Source organism: Malus sylvestris, chromosome 10, assembly GCF_916048215.2.
Source record: "Malus sylvestris chromosome 10, drMalSylv7.2, whole genome shotgun sequence".
In the NCBI taxonomy this organism is placed as follows: domain Eukaryota; kingdom Viridiplantae; phylum Streptophyta; class Magnoliopsida; order Rosales; family Rosaceae; genus Malus; species Malus sylvestris.
The window spans coordinates 840860-858097 of record NC_062269.1 but is presented as its reverse complement, the minus strand read 5'-3'; the positions used below and the strand labels follow the sequence as shown (position 1 = coordinate 858097).

General features: G+C 38.1%; 3 protein-coding genes across 5 annotated transcripts; all 3 read right to left on the bottom strand.

Moving 5' to 3' along the window:
• Positions 1–651: 651 nt before the first annotated feature.
• LOC126586254 (serine/threonine-protein kinase CDG1-like) lies at positions 652–7739 on the bottom strand. 3 transcript variants are annotated; one of them, XM_050251053.1, is made up of 11 exons: positions 7137–7739; positions 6557–6690; positions 6141–6238; positions 5025–5344; positions 3845–4294; positions 3553–3713; positions 2118–2194; positions 1863–2010; positions 1562–1711; positions 1162–1280; positions 652–1039 (listed from the first exon to the last, which is right to left on the bottom strand). In XM_050251053.1, exons 1-10 carry the CDS (start codon positions 7306–7308, stop codon positions 1200–1202), a joined length of 1791 nt encoding a protein of 596 aa, XP_050107010.1. In that variant the 5' UTR covers positions 7309–7739; the 3' UTR covers positions 652–1039; positions 1162–1199. The 3 variants fall into 3 exon arrangements, 2 of the variants coding, with proteins under 2 accessions (XP_050107010.1, XP_050107011.1); XM_050251054.1 differs by having other exon boundaries at positions 7150–7281; XR_007610768.1 differs by lacking the exon at positions 652–1039 and having other exon boundaries at positions 1814–2010.
• Positions 7740–10082: 2343 nt separating this feature from the next.
• On the bottom strand, positions 10083–12558 carry LOC126586253 (pentatricopeptide repeat-containing protein At1g43980, mitochondrial). The gene has a single exon (XM_050251052.1). The coding sequence runs from the start codon at positions 12273–12275 to the stop codon at positions 10350–10352; it is 1926 nt and encodes a 641-aa protein (XP_050107009.1). The 5' UTR covers positions 12276–12558; the 3' UTR covers positions 10083–10349.
• A 1351-nt stretch (positions 12559–13909) lies between these two features.
• LOC126586259 (pentatricopeptide repeat-containing protein At3g26540) lies at positions 13910–16203 on the bottom strand. The gene has a single exon (XM_050251060.1). It carries the CDS (start codon positions 15986–15988, stop codon positions 14444–14446), a length of 1545 nt encoding a protein of 514 aa, XP_050107017.1. The 5' UTR covers positions 15989–16203; the 3' UTR covers positions 13910–14443.
• Between the last annotated feature and the right edge of the window lie 1035 nt (positions 16204–17238).

Genomic DNA, 17238 nt, shown 5'->3' with positions numbered 1-17238 from the left:
TTAGTTGCTTCATTTATAATTTGAGTTGGAGGCTTTTAAAAATGAGATCATATTGTGAACGGATTGGTTGTGTAATATGTTAGCATTTGATGTAAACGTTTCTATTTCAACAACATATGTTTTTCTAGTTACTAATATATAATGAATTGTCACTTAATACTGCGGTCTGATGGTATTTTATCAAAATTTGTATGATCACAGAGAAAATGCATTCTCATAGACATGAGACATCAACAAATAGTTATGTACCAATTCACCACCATTTTCTCCTTTGGAGTTTAGACTGTCGACAAAAACAACCAAATAAAAAAATGGCTCAAGAAGAATTGCATATTACATAAATATTCACAAGTAATTAACTTTTATTGTCAGAGTTAATCAAGAGTATTGTGGTTTCTACCTACTGTGTCTCAGGCTCGAAACTCCTCTTCCCCTAAATTATTCTACTAATTTCAAATCATCCCCTCAGTTAGTACTCCACAAATGCCATCATGCACTTCTTCCTTCAATGTTTTCTTCATATAACATGCAAAATTATTATTTTATAATGCCAATTACATATCCCTTAATCGTTGACGATTAAATTTCATTTAAGAGCTAAACCTTCCTGCTAAGGTGCAATCTTTTGTGATAAATCCAACATAATGCAAGTATGCAACAACCACAAAGTCTGGGACATAGAAATTCGGATTACATACATGTAGTTGTTTTTACAAAACTAGTGGAGAGTAATACTGATGATCCATTTCTTAGATGAAAAGGATCTTATTTTTAAGGCATCAATAGACAAACTTATTGTTTGCCTAAGCCAAACTTCACTCTATGTACGTTCAAGTTTTCAGAGCCTTATAATTAATGCCTCCTTTGATCGAAACCACGCAAAACCAGAGAAGCTAGAGCCACCTTCAAGAAAAACAAGAAAAAAACAATAACCTCAGCCGTCAAACGAAAGTATAGTGTGCCATTGTCTTCGTCGAGGTAGAATTGCTATCCTGGGATGCAGAAATGGTAATTTTTCCCTTCAAGAAGCTACTGCGAACTGGGACAGAACCAAATGAAACATATGTTAGATTGCACTGGCGTCTCACTGCCATGAAATACGACATATATTTGTACATGAGAAGATAGAAACAGTGGATATAACAATATAAACAGCAATACCATCTTCGAAATGAAAATAAACTGTGCCGCTGGATCCTTCACTTTGTGAGATATTGAGGTGCAAAGTGCTCTCCTAGGTGGTGGTAATTGTCATTTTCACCTTCAAGAACGCGGACAACCTGTTGGAAGAAAATCTTTTAAGTTCGTATTGAAATGCAGCATAGAGACATTTGTTGTCGGATACACAAGGATCTCTGTTTACGCCAGCGGTATTTCTAACTACCAACACGACAACATATATTTATGTGTGTTTCATGAGCATTGCATTTTTTGTTTCTTGAGAAAGGCGGTCACATTGTTGTCATACCAGGTTAGAGTATATGAGTTGATCTTGCACCAACTTCTTATACTAATAGTTCCCACAAAACCACAAGAACCCAGAGGGTAAAATTTTGATTACCTCTTGCATTGATGGACGCATTTCAGGATTTCTTTGTACACATAAGAATGCGGCTTTAGCCATGAGGTACACTTCATATGTGTCATATGAATCTCCTAGACGACGATCAATGAGTTCATGTAGTGCCAGCCTCTGGATTATTGGTTCTGCCTACATTTTGCAGATATAGACTTATTAGATTGGAACCCAGAGAATTAAGCACAGCTGTTTTCTGAGATTGAGTAAAAAATGGTTTTCTTTTTGCCCTTTTGCCAGTGAGTATAAAATAAGATGTAAAAACACATCTTGAAGCCCAACATACCCACTCCCGTAGGTATTGAGCTTGCCCTTCTCCGTTTGAATCAACAATCTTGCGGCCAGTTACGAGTTGTAACAGAACCATGCCAAAGGCATATACATCTGTCCGTACAGAAACAATACCGTTCTCTGCATACTCTGGAGCAAGGTAGCTACAAGGACCAAAAATTTACTTGCACAAGTTTAGTGAAAGTTACCAAGACCGGAGAATGTAGGATGTGAAAATCAAATGAAGAAAAAAGCGTATAGAAGTCCTCACCCTAGTGTGCCAATTATCCTTGTCTGGTCAGTGTCATTACTCGCCGTCTTCCATTTGGCGAAGCCAAAATCACCTAACTGTGCAGAAAATCATTCCATTAGCTAGAATAGTTTTTATATTCTTCAGATTCATTGATAATAACTACTCAGATTTTGCAATCAAGGCCTGTTAATTTCAGAGATCAAAACAAAAGATTATGCTCCAAAGTCAAACAAAAGTAGAAGCCAAAAATGCAAAACTTAAAGACAGCATTTCTATCTACACCCACAGAAATCCCAATCTTTACTAAGAACCAAAAGCACATATGGTTCATCTTCTTCCCCCAACAAAAGAATACCATTACTATCTTATTTTTCTCCAAACACCCTAATCTTTACAGCTGCATTGGCTTCATTTCATCGAATGCCACTTGTTGTCGATTGTTGGCAAACATCATCATATGCAAAGAAACAGCTCAAATAATTCAAAAAAGGAATTAGGATTACTGTCAAGAAGAAAAAGGATTTTATTGACAGAAGATCAAACACCTAACAACCCCTAGGACGCAAAAATTAGATTTGAAGAACAAATATATAGGTAATAAACAAACCTCAGACTTTCAAAACCGTTATGCTGTGAAAACGAAATATCTATTTGGGTGTCGAAAACTCAAAATTGTAGGTGCAATCTGTGCCAAGTATTTTCATTATTCAATTGCTGTATTGTTTCCAGATTAACCACGCACAACATAACAAGTAATTGCTATTGAAATTATTTTTCTGGATTCAAAATTTCAAAACACTAGTTTAAAGCATGCAGATAGAATTTATTGGTGTTTAAGGGTAGTTTTTAAGGAAAAAAAAAGTTGGCGTTCTTAGAATGAATTAAAATTTAAATGTTTGGATGGGGTGTAGATAGAAATGTGGGTGAACTTAGATAGGAGGTGGTGTGTAAATAACAAAACAAAAAGATGCGAAAAAAGGGAAAAGAAAGAGAAGAGAATTAATAATACGTAATCTACAAGTCCTCATTATTCTGGGTCGGAGGTATCTAGTTCCTAAAATATTCTTTTAAATATATCAATACTCCATTTGAAATAAGAGAAATGTTTCATGCATCACAATGTGTATTTTCGCACATAGGAAGAAGGGAATTGTTAGCACTCTAAAAAGGTCATCATGCACACCTCCCCTGTATATTTTTTACACTAGGGAGGACTGAAAGATGACCTTTTTTTTTAGTTCAAAGAGCTACTAGATAGAAAGAAATACAAAAATACATAATTCCTAGAAGTTTTACTTGCAGCTCATTAGCATTGGATCTGCTCTAGATTTTTGCACAAATCTGGAGGGCACCAAGACTACCCAACCAGATTCTTAAAGGAACTTTGATCTATTGACGTCATTACCCGCTAACCAAATATAAAGCACACAAAGAACATGGCATATTAATTTACCATTGGAACGTAATCATGTGTTAGCAGTATATTGCTTGGTCGCGTGTCTCGATGAATTATAGGACTTCCACGACATTCTTCGTGGAGGAAACGCAATCCCTTCGCAGTTCCAATGGCGATTTCCTGTCTTTGGTGCCACTCAAGAACTGCTGCCTTTTCATCTACAAATATAGCCAGTAAGGATTAACAAAGGAAGATGCACTAATCATTTTCATATAGTAATAGTATCAACATAAGAACTAACAATAATGAAAAACAAAATATACTGGGGAAAATTTTAACAGAAGTTTACCAAATAAGTGCCATTCAAGAGACTTGTGGCAAATATATTCATAAACCAATATATTTAGGTTCTCCTTGCAACAATAACCCAACAGCATGACAATGTTCTTATGGCGTGCAAAACTCAAGACATAGACCTCAGAGTGAAATTCTGTAAATTCTTGTGTACTTGCTTCTTTCCGCACCTTTGCTGCAATCTGCTGTCCGTCCTTAAACTCACCTTTATACACATGACCATATCCGCCTTCTCCCAATAAATTTTCCTTGGAAAAATCATTTGTTGCAAGCTGTATCTCTGAGTAGCTGAATGTCATAGAATTCTTGACATACATTTCAGTCCGTGTTCCACATATGGAACACAGAATTGGGGCATCTGAGCATCTTCCTCGGAAGGCGTTATTTTGCTTCTGGATTTTTTGAGGAACTATGGAGTGTTTATCGTCTGCTTTGGTTTTTACACCTGGAAAACAGAAAATATAGTCTTAATCTATACAGTAGTGAGTGTTATAGCCCTGGTCATTGCTAAAGTCATACTTTGTCACTACAAACACCTGACGCAATGAATTATTTCAAGCTAAGATGAATATGAAAGAAGGCATTGAGAACTTCTTTGTTATAAACAGAACCATGTTCTTGTCATCCCTTCAGTGGACTAGGCATATGTTTGATGTAAGGCCTTCACCTACTTGTGATTTCAAACTGAATGATGTAGATGGTTAGAAAGACCTGTTTGTTCTAGAGACCGTATGAATATATGTCATTCAAGCAATGAAATAATAACTTTATTCTTCTTCAAATGTGACACATTATCAGTCTTGATCATTTTGACAAGAAACTTATAAAAAATGTTAAATCCAAATATTGGAGAAACTAAGCAAGATTTCTTGCTGTGCTACCTACAAAGTCCGAACTCCAAATAATGAGACACGTATGCCTTAATATTCAACAAAGACAAACAAAGGATACAGACTGATAATGTTACTATTTTTAAATCTAGAGATAGATCGTAGAGCATACAAAAATTTTCTCATTTGAGGTTTGTATGATTTGATGAAACTCTCTACCAAAAGTTATGGCTAAGATTTTATGCATCGATATTACAGCTGTATGAAACCCTTACTGCAGAAACAACAGTATATACCTTGAATTTGTAAATAATATTGTAGAAAGGAATATAAAAAGTTTCTGACCTGAATTTTCTTGAGTAGGGGAAGACCCTAGATTCAATAAAGAACCATAGTCTCGTAACTTAACTGTAGGTGAAGTCAAATAGGTTTTCTGAATATCAGAACTTTCAGGTGAATCACTGAGTGGCTGTTCATTGTTTCTGTTAGATTGATAATTGGATAGTGGAACAGGCTTGGACAATGAAAAAAACAATTTGTGTTCCATGGTATCAGTGTCATCCGTTGTATGAGGTCTTACAACATCCACAGCCAAACTATCTTGTATTATTGCAACCTTGCATGGTATCTTCTTAAGGTAGAACCTCATATCCCGTCTAAGGTGCCTGTGTTAAGCTCTGCAAGTTACAATTGAAGCTAATTCGAAACAAAAAAGAGAATTTGACAGAGGCATTCTCACAAGCACACACAGAGGTAATATAAAAAAAATGGAAAGGAAAACTGAAAGTGCGACAAATTGGAGCTTTCTTTGAAAAAATGGAATGGTCATTTGTTTTCACTGCATCAATATTGATTCAATTGAAGATTTAAGGATATCTAACAAATAAAATTGTGGCAGAAAATTTCTCCAATATGCCAGTTTTGATTCAATTCAAGGTTTTAACTTTTGAGTTGAAAACATATACAAAAGAATATATTATTTACATGATTAAAAAAAAAACCGGTTAAGGGGATTCTTAGTTTAACTAGCTAATTAATCTTTAAGGGATAATCTGAAGGTGCCCATCTATTTTTAATTTTTCACTAATTGTATAATGACCGTTTGCAGTTCAGCACTAAAATGGAGTACTCTCTCAACGCTCTACAACAAAGGCAAGGAATGATGATCTTTATAGGATAGGGCCAAATTCTAGTGATCTTTCAATTAGCAATCACATTAAATTATTGCAGCATCATTGAAGCATGGATCCCTTTTCCATTCATATATAAGACCCACCGTACCTTATGCATGAATATAATATGTCATTCACTTCCTTAATCATCTAAAAGGGTGAAGAATAGAAGTTATGGGTGAGCGGAAATCATTTACATAGGAATGGGTTTCGTAAATCATGAAAGAGCCAAACAGATCTGATATCAACTGTAACTCAAGTGAAGTCTAATATACACAAGCAGAGGTACCTATCAAGTATAACCCAAGCTGCATTGCAGGCCATAATCTCTTGCAAAATAACCTGCTTAACGGGAAAACCAGCAGTAACTTTGACTTCAATGCTGACCTGATTACAGCAGGGAAACTAGCGAGGTGAGCAAAAATAGAAGCAGCAATCATATCTTATTGTTCAGGTGATGTTCATTATAACTATGAAAAAGAACAGGCACATCCATAGTCATCATGTGAATTGTAATGTTACAAGCAGTACAAAATGTAATTCATGATAAGAAAAATGAACTTTCTGCAATCTCGGAAAAAAGATGTCTTGAGTTAAGACTATCTGGTTGAGAGAAAGCCAACACTATGTTAAGGCAGGAACAAAATGAAAGCACAGATTAACAATCAATTAAAATAGCAATGCTTAGCTTCAGAGAATTTGTACCCCTTGATCTTCACACTTTCTCGCACTTTCAAGAAGCATGCTAACATACATGTCAACTTTCTTTGTAACTTCTTCCTCCACTGCACGAATGCTGGTTTCCAAAAAATCTGCGCATGGTTTTATGTGAAAGCCCACTGCCCCAACAAAGATACAAGAAGCACGGATACCGCATTTCAGAAAGAAGCAGACTTTATTATCATATAACCGCAGTACTCATATCTTCAGATCATTTTACTGATAGCATAAGTTGCTGAATATATACGAGCACAGATGCATTTTCCAGAAATGAATCATGATTAGATAGAAAAGATTTCAATGTGCAAGTAGGATCAATGATGGCAATGCAACGATCTTCCAGTAGGTAAGATTCAAATATAGATTCATAACCCAAACCCTTAATTGTTTGCATCTTATTAACCATCCAATCCAACTAATGATATGAATTTATAAGTAAATAGGCAGTGATAAGAGAAGTTTCTTAAAAAACCCATTAAATATTTCATGCCATTATAGGAGAAAACAAGAATAAAAAGCAATAAAAAAAAGTGCAGTTCAGCGAGGCAATTCATCAAACACTTACTGGGGTGGACTACCTTGTGCAAAACTCCAAGCATAATGATGGTATCCCCTGAATGCAAAACGTCACCCCTCTTCTGGAGACTGTCAACTGCGAGTGTAAGCTCATGCACGCCGCGGTCCTTGGTGGCGTCATAGGCGATGACAACGTGGGATGGCGTCAGAGGGCTCGCCATTTACAGAATATTACACACACAACACCAATTTGAAGCTTTCTTTTGAATGTTATGGTGGTGAAAATTGAAGATGCTATTTAAAGGAAGATTGTGGAATGATTTAGCAGTTGGAAATCGGTATACGAATAAACCCCAAAAGGGATTTTGATTGGTTGGCCAATGGCAAGCTTGTTTAGGAGTTCTGGCAAAGTTTTCTTCCATTTTTTTACTTTGTATTTTTAAGCTTTCACAGTGGGGAGCAGGAATAAATTCCATGGATATTCTTCTGCCATGGTGGGGAAGTTACCGTCGTCTTCAATGGAGCCAATGGAGAAACTCTGGCAGACTGGCACCGTGTTGGATTATGCTTTTGAAGGCTAAATCATTGGTCGCCCCGAAAGGTTTGGGGACTCATCTTTGTGTCGTTGAGTCATGTCCCGCCGTCTAAGGGGCATGCATACTTTGTTGCTACATGCATGCAATAAAAACATCGACAATATTTGGGTCTCCACTCAATGTCCACTTCATTTTTGTGAGCCCCACATGGATTCCACGTCACCATACAACATATGATTGCCCTCCGCTGTTTCGCTCTATTTGATAATGGTTTTTATGGTTGTGGTCGCTCTTTTACTCTGTCAAGAAGAGCCTTTGTACCGACTATGACTTACTGCACAAATTTGGATCTTTAAGCACCAATTGCTGTTTAGAGTTTAGGGGGTGGTTCTTGTGTTTCTTGTGTTTCATTCGCATGGCAAATGACTGTTAGAAAGAAGTTCGATGTTTGTTTAAGGTGACTGATACCCAGTTTTTATTCGACCATTACAAGATCATCAAATGATAGCACTACAACTTGCAATATTATCTTTCATGTTGGTTGAACGTGAGTCCTTAGAGACTAAGTAATTGTACTTTATTCCTAATGTGGTTACAATTGTAAGTTTTCTTTCAACGTGTGTACGTTCTTGATCGTTACTAATAAATTAAATTTAGTTACAACATTTGGTTCGCTTTGCCGTACAAATGACATCATAAAAGTCATTCATTCTTTTTATCGTCGATTAAAGATTACCTCTAGAAAATTTATTCAAAATAAATGAATTTGAACGATAATAAAAGGAATGGACAACTTTGTTTATTAAAAGATAGATAACTTGTACAAGTAAGGAGCCGAGCAATAATTGTCCGTTTATTATCTCCTCTCTCGTTGGAACCCAATGTAGATCAAGCTATATGCCATTTCAACCATTAATGAACCATCCAAAAAACAAGACAACAAACCAAAAAACTTTTAATCTCATCTCATTTGCTGTTTAAGTTTGATCTATTTTTACATGTTATTAAATTTTTAATTGTATGGGAATCTAGGATCATGCTGATTCTCTTCAGAATTTTGATTAAAAAATGAACTAATCCGGATCACTGATTATGTTTTTAAATTAAAAAATTGATATCCATATTTGATTTCATCGATGTGCCCGATGGAGAATTGAGCATCAAAATGGTTTCATACTGTGATGATTCTTTAAGAATTCTATTTTTTAAATGGCTCCTTTGTTTAACTTAACTTGGATTGGAATTAAATTATTTAATCGCAATTTAGACAAACTAGGTGTAAGGACAAAATTAGTTACCATTAAAAAAAAACTTTAGGCCAATCTAGGTGTAAGAACTAGATTAGTTAGCATTAAATAAGGAGTAACACTGGGGAGAACAAAACTTAAAAAATTTTGTTTGCAAATTTGATTTAAAAATTTGATCTTCCTAGCATTATCCTAAGGGACCGTATGATAACTATTTCGGTTTCATTCGGTTTCATTTTCGATTTTTAGAGGTTGTTTGATAAAAAAATTTGTTTTCAATTTTCAGTTTTTGTTTTCACCTTCGGTAACTATTTTCAGTTTTTTGAAAATAAAAAGGTGAAAACAAGTCTTGCTTTCAGTTTTCAATTCTCATTTTGAAAACTGTAAGTAGTTACTAGACAGATTTGCAACTGAAAACTAAAAACAAATAGCCGTTTAGTTTTTGGTTTCAATTTTTATTTTTTTGAAAACTGAAAATAATTACGAAACAAATTTTCTGTTTAAAAAAAAAATCAAAACAAAAACTGAAAACTTGAAAACTGAAAAACGATATGTCTCTTTTCCACGAACATTGGACACAAAATTAGAAAACACCACGAACATTGGAGCTCATCCGTGCTGAACTCGCTACAGTATCACTCGCCTTCGACCGGTCGCATATTTCGAGGGAAGAGGGGAAGGTCGGGTTGGGTGGGGGAGGGGATGCCTGTATAGGGCGGTTTGGGGTCATGGCTGGTAGTGTGGTTGGAGGGGGCAGCCTGGTTGAGGATGGCAGCATTATCCTGTCTCTTTTCCATACGACACACCAAACGTAGGACACAACTAATTTCAAGCCAAGCCTATCCAAATCAATCTCTACTACAATTAGTCCAAGCCAAGGCTATCACATGCAGTTCCAAGTATGCAAAATCTTCACGTTCTGCCGCCGAGCATAAAGCCTTCATCAGAGGCAGGCACCCTTCATGCTTAAAGGCAATAACCAGAAAAACTGGTGACAAACCAAAGCATCTTTCCATTTCAAATGGGCATGTTTTGGCTTTTTGGCCTTCGGCTGTCAATCATCTAAAGAGTAACGCTAACAACTTCTGCCCACACGCACCTGCGGCATTTAGTTGTAACTTGCATCCGGGGCTGACAAACCCATATTTGGGCGCATAAGCCACCGTCGCTAGTCCTATCTGAAACTAGGAGCTCTGGAACATCTAAAAACTATTTATTTTCAATGGACTGCATTGCTATTTCAAGTTTCAACAATGGTAAACAGAGTTGCAGCATGGTACAAGTAATTCATTAGGCGTCAGCCTAGCAATTTCACTACAAAAACAATTACATCCGAGACCTGGACATTTTGTTAGCATATTGATTCAGCCACAAATTAGCACAATTCTAGCAGTACAAAGAGATTCAAATCAATTTTTCGTGTTCTACAAATACTTGATATAAAAAGGTCGTACCTACTCTGTTGCTTGTCTTCACTTTTTATCGTCTCAGCACTACTTTTGTTAGATTGTCAGTGTAATCTTCAGCCTCCATTTCCGATGACAGTAATCTCAATATCAAATAAATGTCTTTGCCTCTTGGAGGCTGTAATTCTTCTGCGTTAAAGGTATATACATGGTTCTGAATCCCAATCCAACTGCATCCTACAATTTTCTTCACCCCGTTAAGTTTCATGGATTTCCTGACCCAAATCATGCTTTCCCATTTTCCTCTCATTTCATATGCCCTAGCTAGTACCAAATAAGGTAGAGATGACTGTGGCACCAACTTCATCATCCTTTTTGCAACTCTTTCAGTGAGTTTAAAGTCTTCGTGAATAACACAAGCACGAAGAATCGATTCCCATACCACAGAACCAGGTTCATAAGGCATTGCTGCAAGTACATCCATTGCTTCTCTGAGTTTACCAGCTCGACACAACAAGTCTACTATGGGAGCATAGTGCTCTTCCCCAGGTATGATTCCATATTCCTTCTCCATTGTTAAAAATATGGTCACCCCCTCTTCAATAAAACCCCCAAAGTTGCAAGCCATTAAAACTCCAGCCAGTGTTAAATTATCTGGTGCAGCACCCTTGCTAACCAATTCCTTGAAAATGCTCAGGGTCTTGAATACTTTACCATTGTGAGCCAAACCCATAATTATGGTGTTCCAAGTTATCAAATCTTTCACGCCCATATTTGAAAATATTTTCATGGCATAATTTACCAATCCAGCTTTACTGTACAAACCAACAAGTGAACTAGCAACAATTGCATCTGACTCAAAACCTAACTTAACAACCAAGGAATGAATTTGGCTACCCGGCTCTGCTGGAAGAAAAATGGACACAGAGCTTAGCATGCTGCTGAGTGTAAACTCAGTTGGCCTTAGGTTCTCCCTCAAGGTCAACACAAACAGTTGCACAGCATCCTCCCCACAGCCATGCTGTGCATAGCTTGAAATCATGGAATTACAAACGGCTGAATCCCACCAATCCAGTTCTTCAAAGAGCCGGATTGCATCCTCTAATCTGTTGCATTTCGAAAGCAGGTCAATAGCAGCACTTGATACAATGCTATTAGAAAAAAATCCCACCTTGAAGCAGAATGCAAATGTTTGCTTACCCTTTTCCAAATCAAGCAAGTTACAGCAAACATTGATCACAGTTGATATTGTAAACTCATCAGGTGCACACTCGGTGGCTCTCATCCAAAAGAACTGATCTAGTGCCAATTCCTCATACCCTGATCTATGACAACCCGAAATCAAAGAGTTCCACGAGATAACATCCACCTCCTCCATAGTGAAAAACACGCCAAAAGCATAATCCACACAACCAAGCTTTCCATACATGTCAATTAAAGAATTCCCAAGAACCACATTTGACAAATTCATACCGCTCCTAATCATATCACCATGGATTTGCTTACCATAACAAGCAGACGTCACATGCGTCATCATAATTGAGAATGTGTACTCACTAGGTCTCACGCCAGCGATTTGCATTTGTGAGAAAACCTCCAATGCATTATCAATAAACCCACAGGAAACATGACCCGAAATCATCGAGTTCCAACTAACTACATCTCTTTCAGGCATTGCAGCAAACATATGGCGGGCTTTTTGAATCTCCCCAAATCGACCGAGCCCCTTTAAGCAAATGTTCCACGAAACAAGATTCTTCTCGGTAATTTCATCAAACACTTTCAATGCATCGTGCAGGGTGTCACCAAATCGAAAGTAAACATCGAGACAACGATTACCCAGAAAAGTATGGCTGTTAAACCCTACTTTGATCAACTGGGAGTGTATAATTTTCACAAAATTTACAGACTTTAGTGACAAACAGTGATCTATTAGACGAGAATAATAGGAAAGAGAGGTCTTATGAAATCCATGAAGCTGCTTAAAGTACGAGTGCATGCAAACTCAGTGCTTGTATGGATACAGAGATGGTTGCTTTTGGGCAATGCAGGGTTTAAGCAGTGATACCGTACCGTATTGCCGGGTGATTTTGCTGCTGGGTCTGCTCCTTCTTTTTCCATCTACGTAGCTACCGATCGGTAAAGAACCAATCGACAACGCCTTAAATGTGAAAAGCATTAACAATTTTAAGCAAGTTTTGCCTCCCGCGCAAGCAAAGGACAGCGTTCCTGGCTGCCGTTAGTTTTGTGATTGATAGTGCTATTGGCGCACCCATCGTTGTTAATCTATCGTCATTAACCTTTTTCATATCATTACTTTTGCGAAATTGGGTCCACATAAGGGTCCCATAGTTATAAATTTTAGGAAAATTAATGAAAATGACTTGAAAATTTTGAGTTTTAACGATAAGGACAAAATAAATGGTAAAATAAATAGTACCAAGATTAACTTTTTAGTGTAAAAATATGATTTTTCGTTAAAGTGAACAGTACCATGAGCTTTTTGTTAAAGTTCCCATAAATTTTTTATGCAACGGCAAATGCTCTTAAAAAAAGTGATTTTTACATACTGTTTTTTGTTCACACTCTTTTTGTGATTGTAGGATTGGATAAATAACACAAAAATAACATACAAGATTTTATAGAGGCACTGTTTTAAAAATCCCCGCCAAAGCACTAGGCAGCTGACTATCACCTTTTAACACTCTTCTATGTTATATAATAAATTTAATTATAATTAGAAAATCCACCTAGGCCCCGTCTAGGCTATAGACCTTTAGCTGCCGCCTGACTAGCGCCTTTTAAAACTTTGAACAAAGAGGCACATGAGAGACTAAAAGAGTTTGTTCTTTATATTGAGATTTAACTAAGCTGTTTTTTTCTTAATTATATGTATCTCACCACTCACTGACAATAAACTAATCTTCTTCCCATACAATTTTGGTATTACATGAGGCGACATCGTACTTTTGACCCTCCGGATCAAACAGGATGCCAAAGTAGAACTGCTGTAATGCAGTTCAAGTGGAATCTGGAGAGAATAGGAAGGGAAAGCAGTAGACAAGCTTGGAATAAAAGAGAAGCCGTAGATGGTTAACTCAATTGAGATACAGTTGTATTCAAACTTGGTTGCTGAGTCTCAATTACACCTCATTTAAACTTGAAAAGAAATGTGTGGTGGGCAATGGACTCATGATATGTGGAAGTTTCTTCAGTAGAATCCAGTTTTTGTTAAGTGTTTCATCCTGCTTTAAACTAGACTAAATTGCAGAAAGGGAGATTGGGAAATTCGAGCTCGGTGCATAGAGGGAGCACATCTGTCGTAAACAATGTGGCTACGGCCATGTCTGGCTGCTTACAAGTTATGCCTTTAATCTTGTAAGCTCTTACCAAGGTTAGGGTTAGGGCTTATAATCTATGTTTGGTTGATTTATTTATTTTTGATCAATCAGAGGGGGATTTCAAAATTAGGACCTCTTTGAACGCTAGAACTAGAAGGAACACCAGACAACCCTTAGAAGTTTGACCCTCAACCGTACTCGAAAATGCGTGCTGTTTATGCTTAGATTCTTACGAATGTTCTTCGTAAAATACTTTTAACAAATCAATAAAACAGTAATTCAACGCAAGAAATTGAATCGAGTATGGCTGCTAGCAAAGCCTTTACTATTCTTGTTTGCCTGTTTCTGCATCAGTTAAGTAATAAGTTACAAGATAGATCGGTTAATGCAACGCTATCAGAAGCGAAGCATACAGGAAAAAAGAGAGGAGAAAGGGTGTATCCTCCTGAACCCTGATTTGCAATGATAAACAAAACGGTGACTTTCCAACGTGCAAGCACATAAAATAGGCACATCAAAGTTGGCGAAGTGCTGTCAGCTCCTGTTTGCATATCATTAGCAGTCATTAACTGTAGTTGTGACAGCATCCCAAAAATCATGGAGTTCCACAGAACCACGTCTCGCGAACCCCTTCTTTGAAAACCTTGATAGCATAGTAGATAGACCGACACTTGGAATGCATGACAAGTAAGGCCCCTCTAACCACACCATCCATTGTGTAACCATTTCTGATCATGAAACCGTGTATTTGTTTGCCTTGCTCAAGAGCAAAAATATTTGCACAAGCTGCAGGGAGAATTGAAAACGTAAACTAATCCGGTGTTTCCTACCATTGCATCCCGCAGAAAATTGTCATAGCTAGTTCACTCCGGCCACGACGAGCATAGCTACTCAACAAAGCATTTGAAGAAACTCTATCCCGCCAGTGACTAATTTGGTGAAACCAGACTGTTTTGGCACTTCTCATTTTCCCACATTTACTATACATGTGAAGAAGGCCATTGCCAACAAACATACTGGAAGAGAAACCGTGCCGGTATATGAATCCATGCACCTGTTTCCCCAATTCCACATCCAAAAGGCCAGCACACACCTTGAGGATCAACCCAAGAGTGACTTGATCTATATTATTGGTTGTGTTCCGCATCAAAAATAGAAAATCCACTGCCTCTTCCCACTGGGAGTAACGAGCATACCCGGCCAGCATTGCATTCCAAGATATTACATTGCGTTCGGGCATCTCATCGAAGAGCTCTCTGGCCTTCCATGTCTGTCCACTCATTGCATACCCAGAAACAATTGAAGTCCAAGAAATCACATCTTTTGAATTGGGCTGGTCAAAAATTGCACTGGCACTCTCTAAATCCCCACACTTGGCATACATATCGATAAGGGAGCTTGAAACAATCTCATCGTCATCGAACCCCATTTTAATTGCAACTCCATGAATCTGTATCCCCTCATCAAGTGCAGAAATACTCGAACAAGCAACAAGAGCATTAGAAAAGGTAAACTTAAGTGGCCTTACAGCTGCCTTAAACATCTGGAAAAACATAACTATTGCCTCCTCTCCTTCACCCATCTCCAGATACCGCCTCACGATTATGTTCCATGAAATGTCATTCGGGTTCTTAATCTCGTCAAATATTTTACGGGCATCATCGATAATCACGCATTTCCCGTATATGTCAACAAGTGAACTCCCTATAACCACATTCCCGCCAAAACCATACTTGACAATTAGCCCATGAACTTGCCTCGAAAGCGAAAGCGCCAAAACAGCAGCACAGGAGCCAAGAACACTAGCAAACGTAATCTCATTCGGCAAAAAACCTGACCTACTCATTTTCACAAACAAGCGAAAGGCTTCCTCAGGAGACCCACTTTGTGAGCACGCCGTTATCAAAGCATTCCAAGATCCCCCATCTCTCTGAGGCATTTCCTCGAACAGCTCCCTCGCATCCCCCAAAGACCCGCATTTTGCAAAGGCCTCGATGGCACGGTTCACTAGAAACACCGGCGGGGTGGGGGAGAATGTAAACAAATGGGACTCGACCTTGCGGGCCTCGACAATGGCGCGGCTGCCGGTGGAGGAACAGAGCTGGAAGAGTCGAGCGTATAGAGAAAAATGGAAGGGGAATGGGGCATAAAAGAGGATTGAGACGGCTTTTCGGAGACGGCCGGAGTCGAGGTGGTTGAGAATGGTGGTGGTAACGGCTTTGGCGGTGGCGGGATTTGAAGGTTTGGTCAGATGGCCTTTGTCGCAGAGAAGAAGGTTCAACAGAGAATTGCCGCCCATGCATATGTTGTTGCAATTGCCGTTTGGAATTGCCGCCCATGCATAATTCAATACAAATTGGGTAAAGTACATAAAACTAACTCAAATATTGAGTCAATCACAGTTTCATATTTCATCTTTAAACAATTTCAATATCATACTTTATCTTCGAATTTATTGCAATGTCATACCTTCTGCCAGTTGTCTGTCAATTCCTTCTTTGTTAAATGCTGACGTGGCTTGAGGGCGATGTCCATTTTCTATTAAAAAATAATAATTTACACTTAAAAAAAAAAAAAAAAAAACCATATTCCTTGACCCCTTCTCTTTCCCTACAACCCAAATCCAAAACCACCCCAAACCCAGGTCCTACCCACGCCAACATCTCCCCCCCCCCCCAGACCCACATTCTCATTCTCTGCCGCTGTCACATCATCTTCCTCCCCCTATCCAACCCCCAAGCCTTTGAGCATGGCCATTGGGCATCCGCATCACACCTGAAACAACAGCACGGCACGACCATTCGTCGGTGCCATTCGCCTAAGCTCAGTCCTGAGGCACTCGTAATCAAGATTGCCCTCGCTGACGCAGCATAACTTAACTACGAACAGCGTGGCGGCGAAGAAGGCTACGACGTAGGGGACATGAATGTGGTGGAGTGAGAGAGGAGGAGCGAGAGGGAGTTGAAGAGGTAGGAAAAGTAAGAAGTGATGAGGAAGGTCCCGGAAAAGAGGATGAGAATGGGGATGAGGAGGTCGAGGGTGGCCGACGGTGAGTGCTTGCAGATAAGGGTGCAATTAGGGTTTGAGGATTTAGGTTTAGGGGTTGGATAGGAGGATGAAGAGGAGGATGTGGTAGGGGCAGAAAAGAAAGAGGTGGGTCTTGGGGGGGGGGGAGATGTTAGCGTTGGTGGGATATAGGTTTGGGGTGGTTTTGGATTTGGGTTGCAGGGAAAGGGAAGGGGTCAGGGAAGATGGGGATTTTTTTTTTTAGGGTAAATTATTAATTTTTTTTAATATTTTACTAAATTTTTAATAAAAAGTGCGCCCCACCTCAAGTCATGTCAACATTTAACAAAGGAATTGATAGACAACTAACAGAACATATGACATTGCAACAAATTCGAAAATAAGGTATGACATTGAAATTTTTTAAAGATGAGGTCCAAAACTGTGACTAACCCAATAGTTAAGGTAGTTTTATGTAACTTACCCATACAAATTATATGCCTTTAAAATAAGAACTCAAATAAAGGTAAAATAAACCTCCAATTGGAGAATTTTTTTAGGGATTTTGATATTCATTTTGTTTTTAATTGTTTTGAAACTAAAAAAATTAAAATA

What these genes read in the sequence shown, in the direction of transcription:
- LOC126586254 (XM_050251053.1), bottom strand. Translation starts at nt 7,308, where the DNA reads ATGGCGAGCCCTCTGACGCCATCCCACGTTGTCATCGCCTATGACGCC. An exon ending in GCACAAGGTAGTCCACCCCA is followed by an intron (nt 6,691 to 7,136) that starts GTAAGTGTTTGA and finishes TTGTTGGGGCAG; the next exon opens with TGGGCTTTCACATAAAACCA. An exon ending in AGGATAATTGGCACACTAGG is followed by an intron (nt 2,011 to 2,117) that starts GTGAGGACTTCT and finishes TGGTCCTTGTAG; the next exon opens with CTACCTTGCTCCAGAGTATG.
- LOC126586253 (XM_050251052.1), bottom strand. Translation starts at nt 12,275, where the DNA reads ATGCACTCGTACTTTAAGCAGCTTCATGGATTTCATAAGACCTCTCTT.
- LOC126586259 (XM_050251060.1), bottom strand. Translation starts at nt 15,988, where the DNA reads ATGTACTTTACCCAATTTGTATTGAATTATGCATGGGCGGCAATTCCA.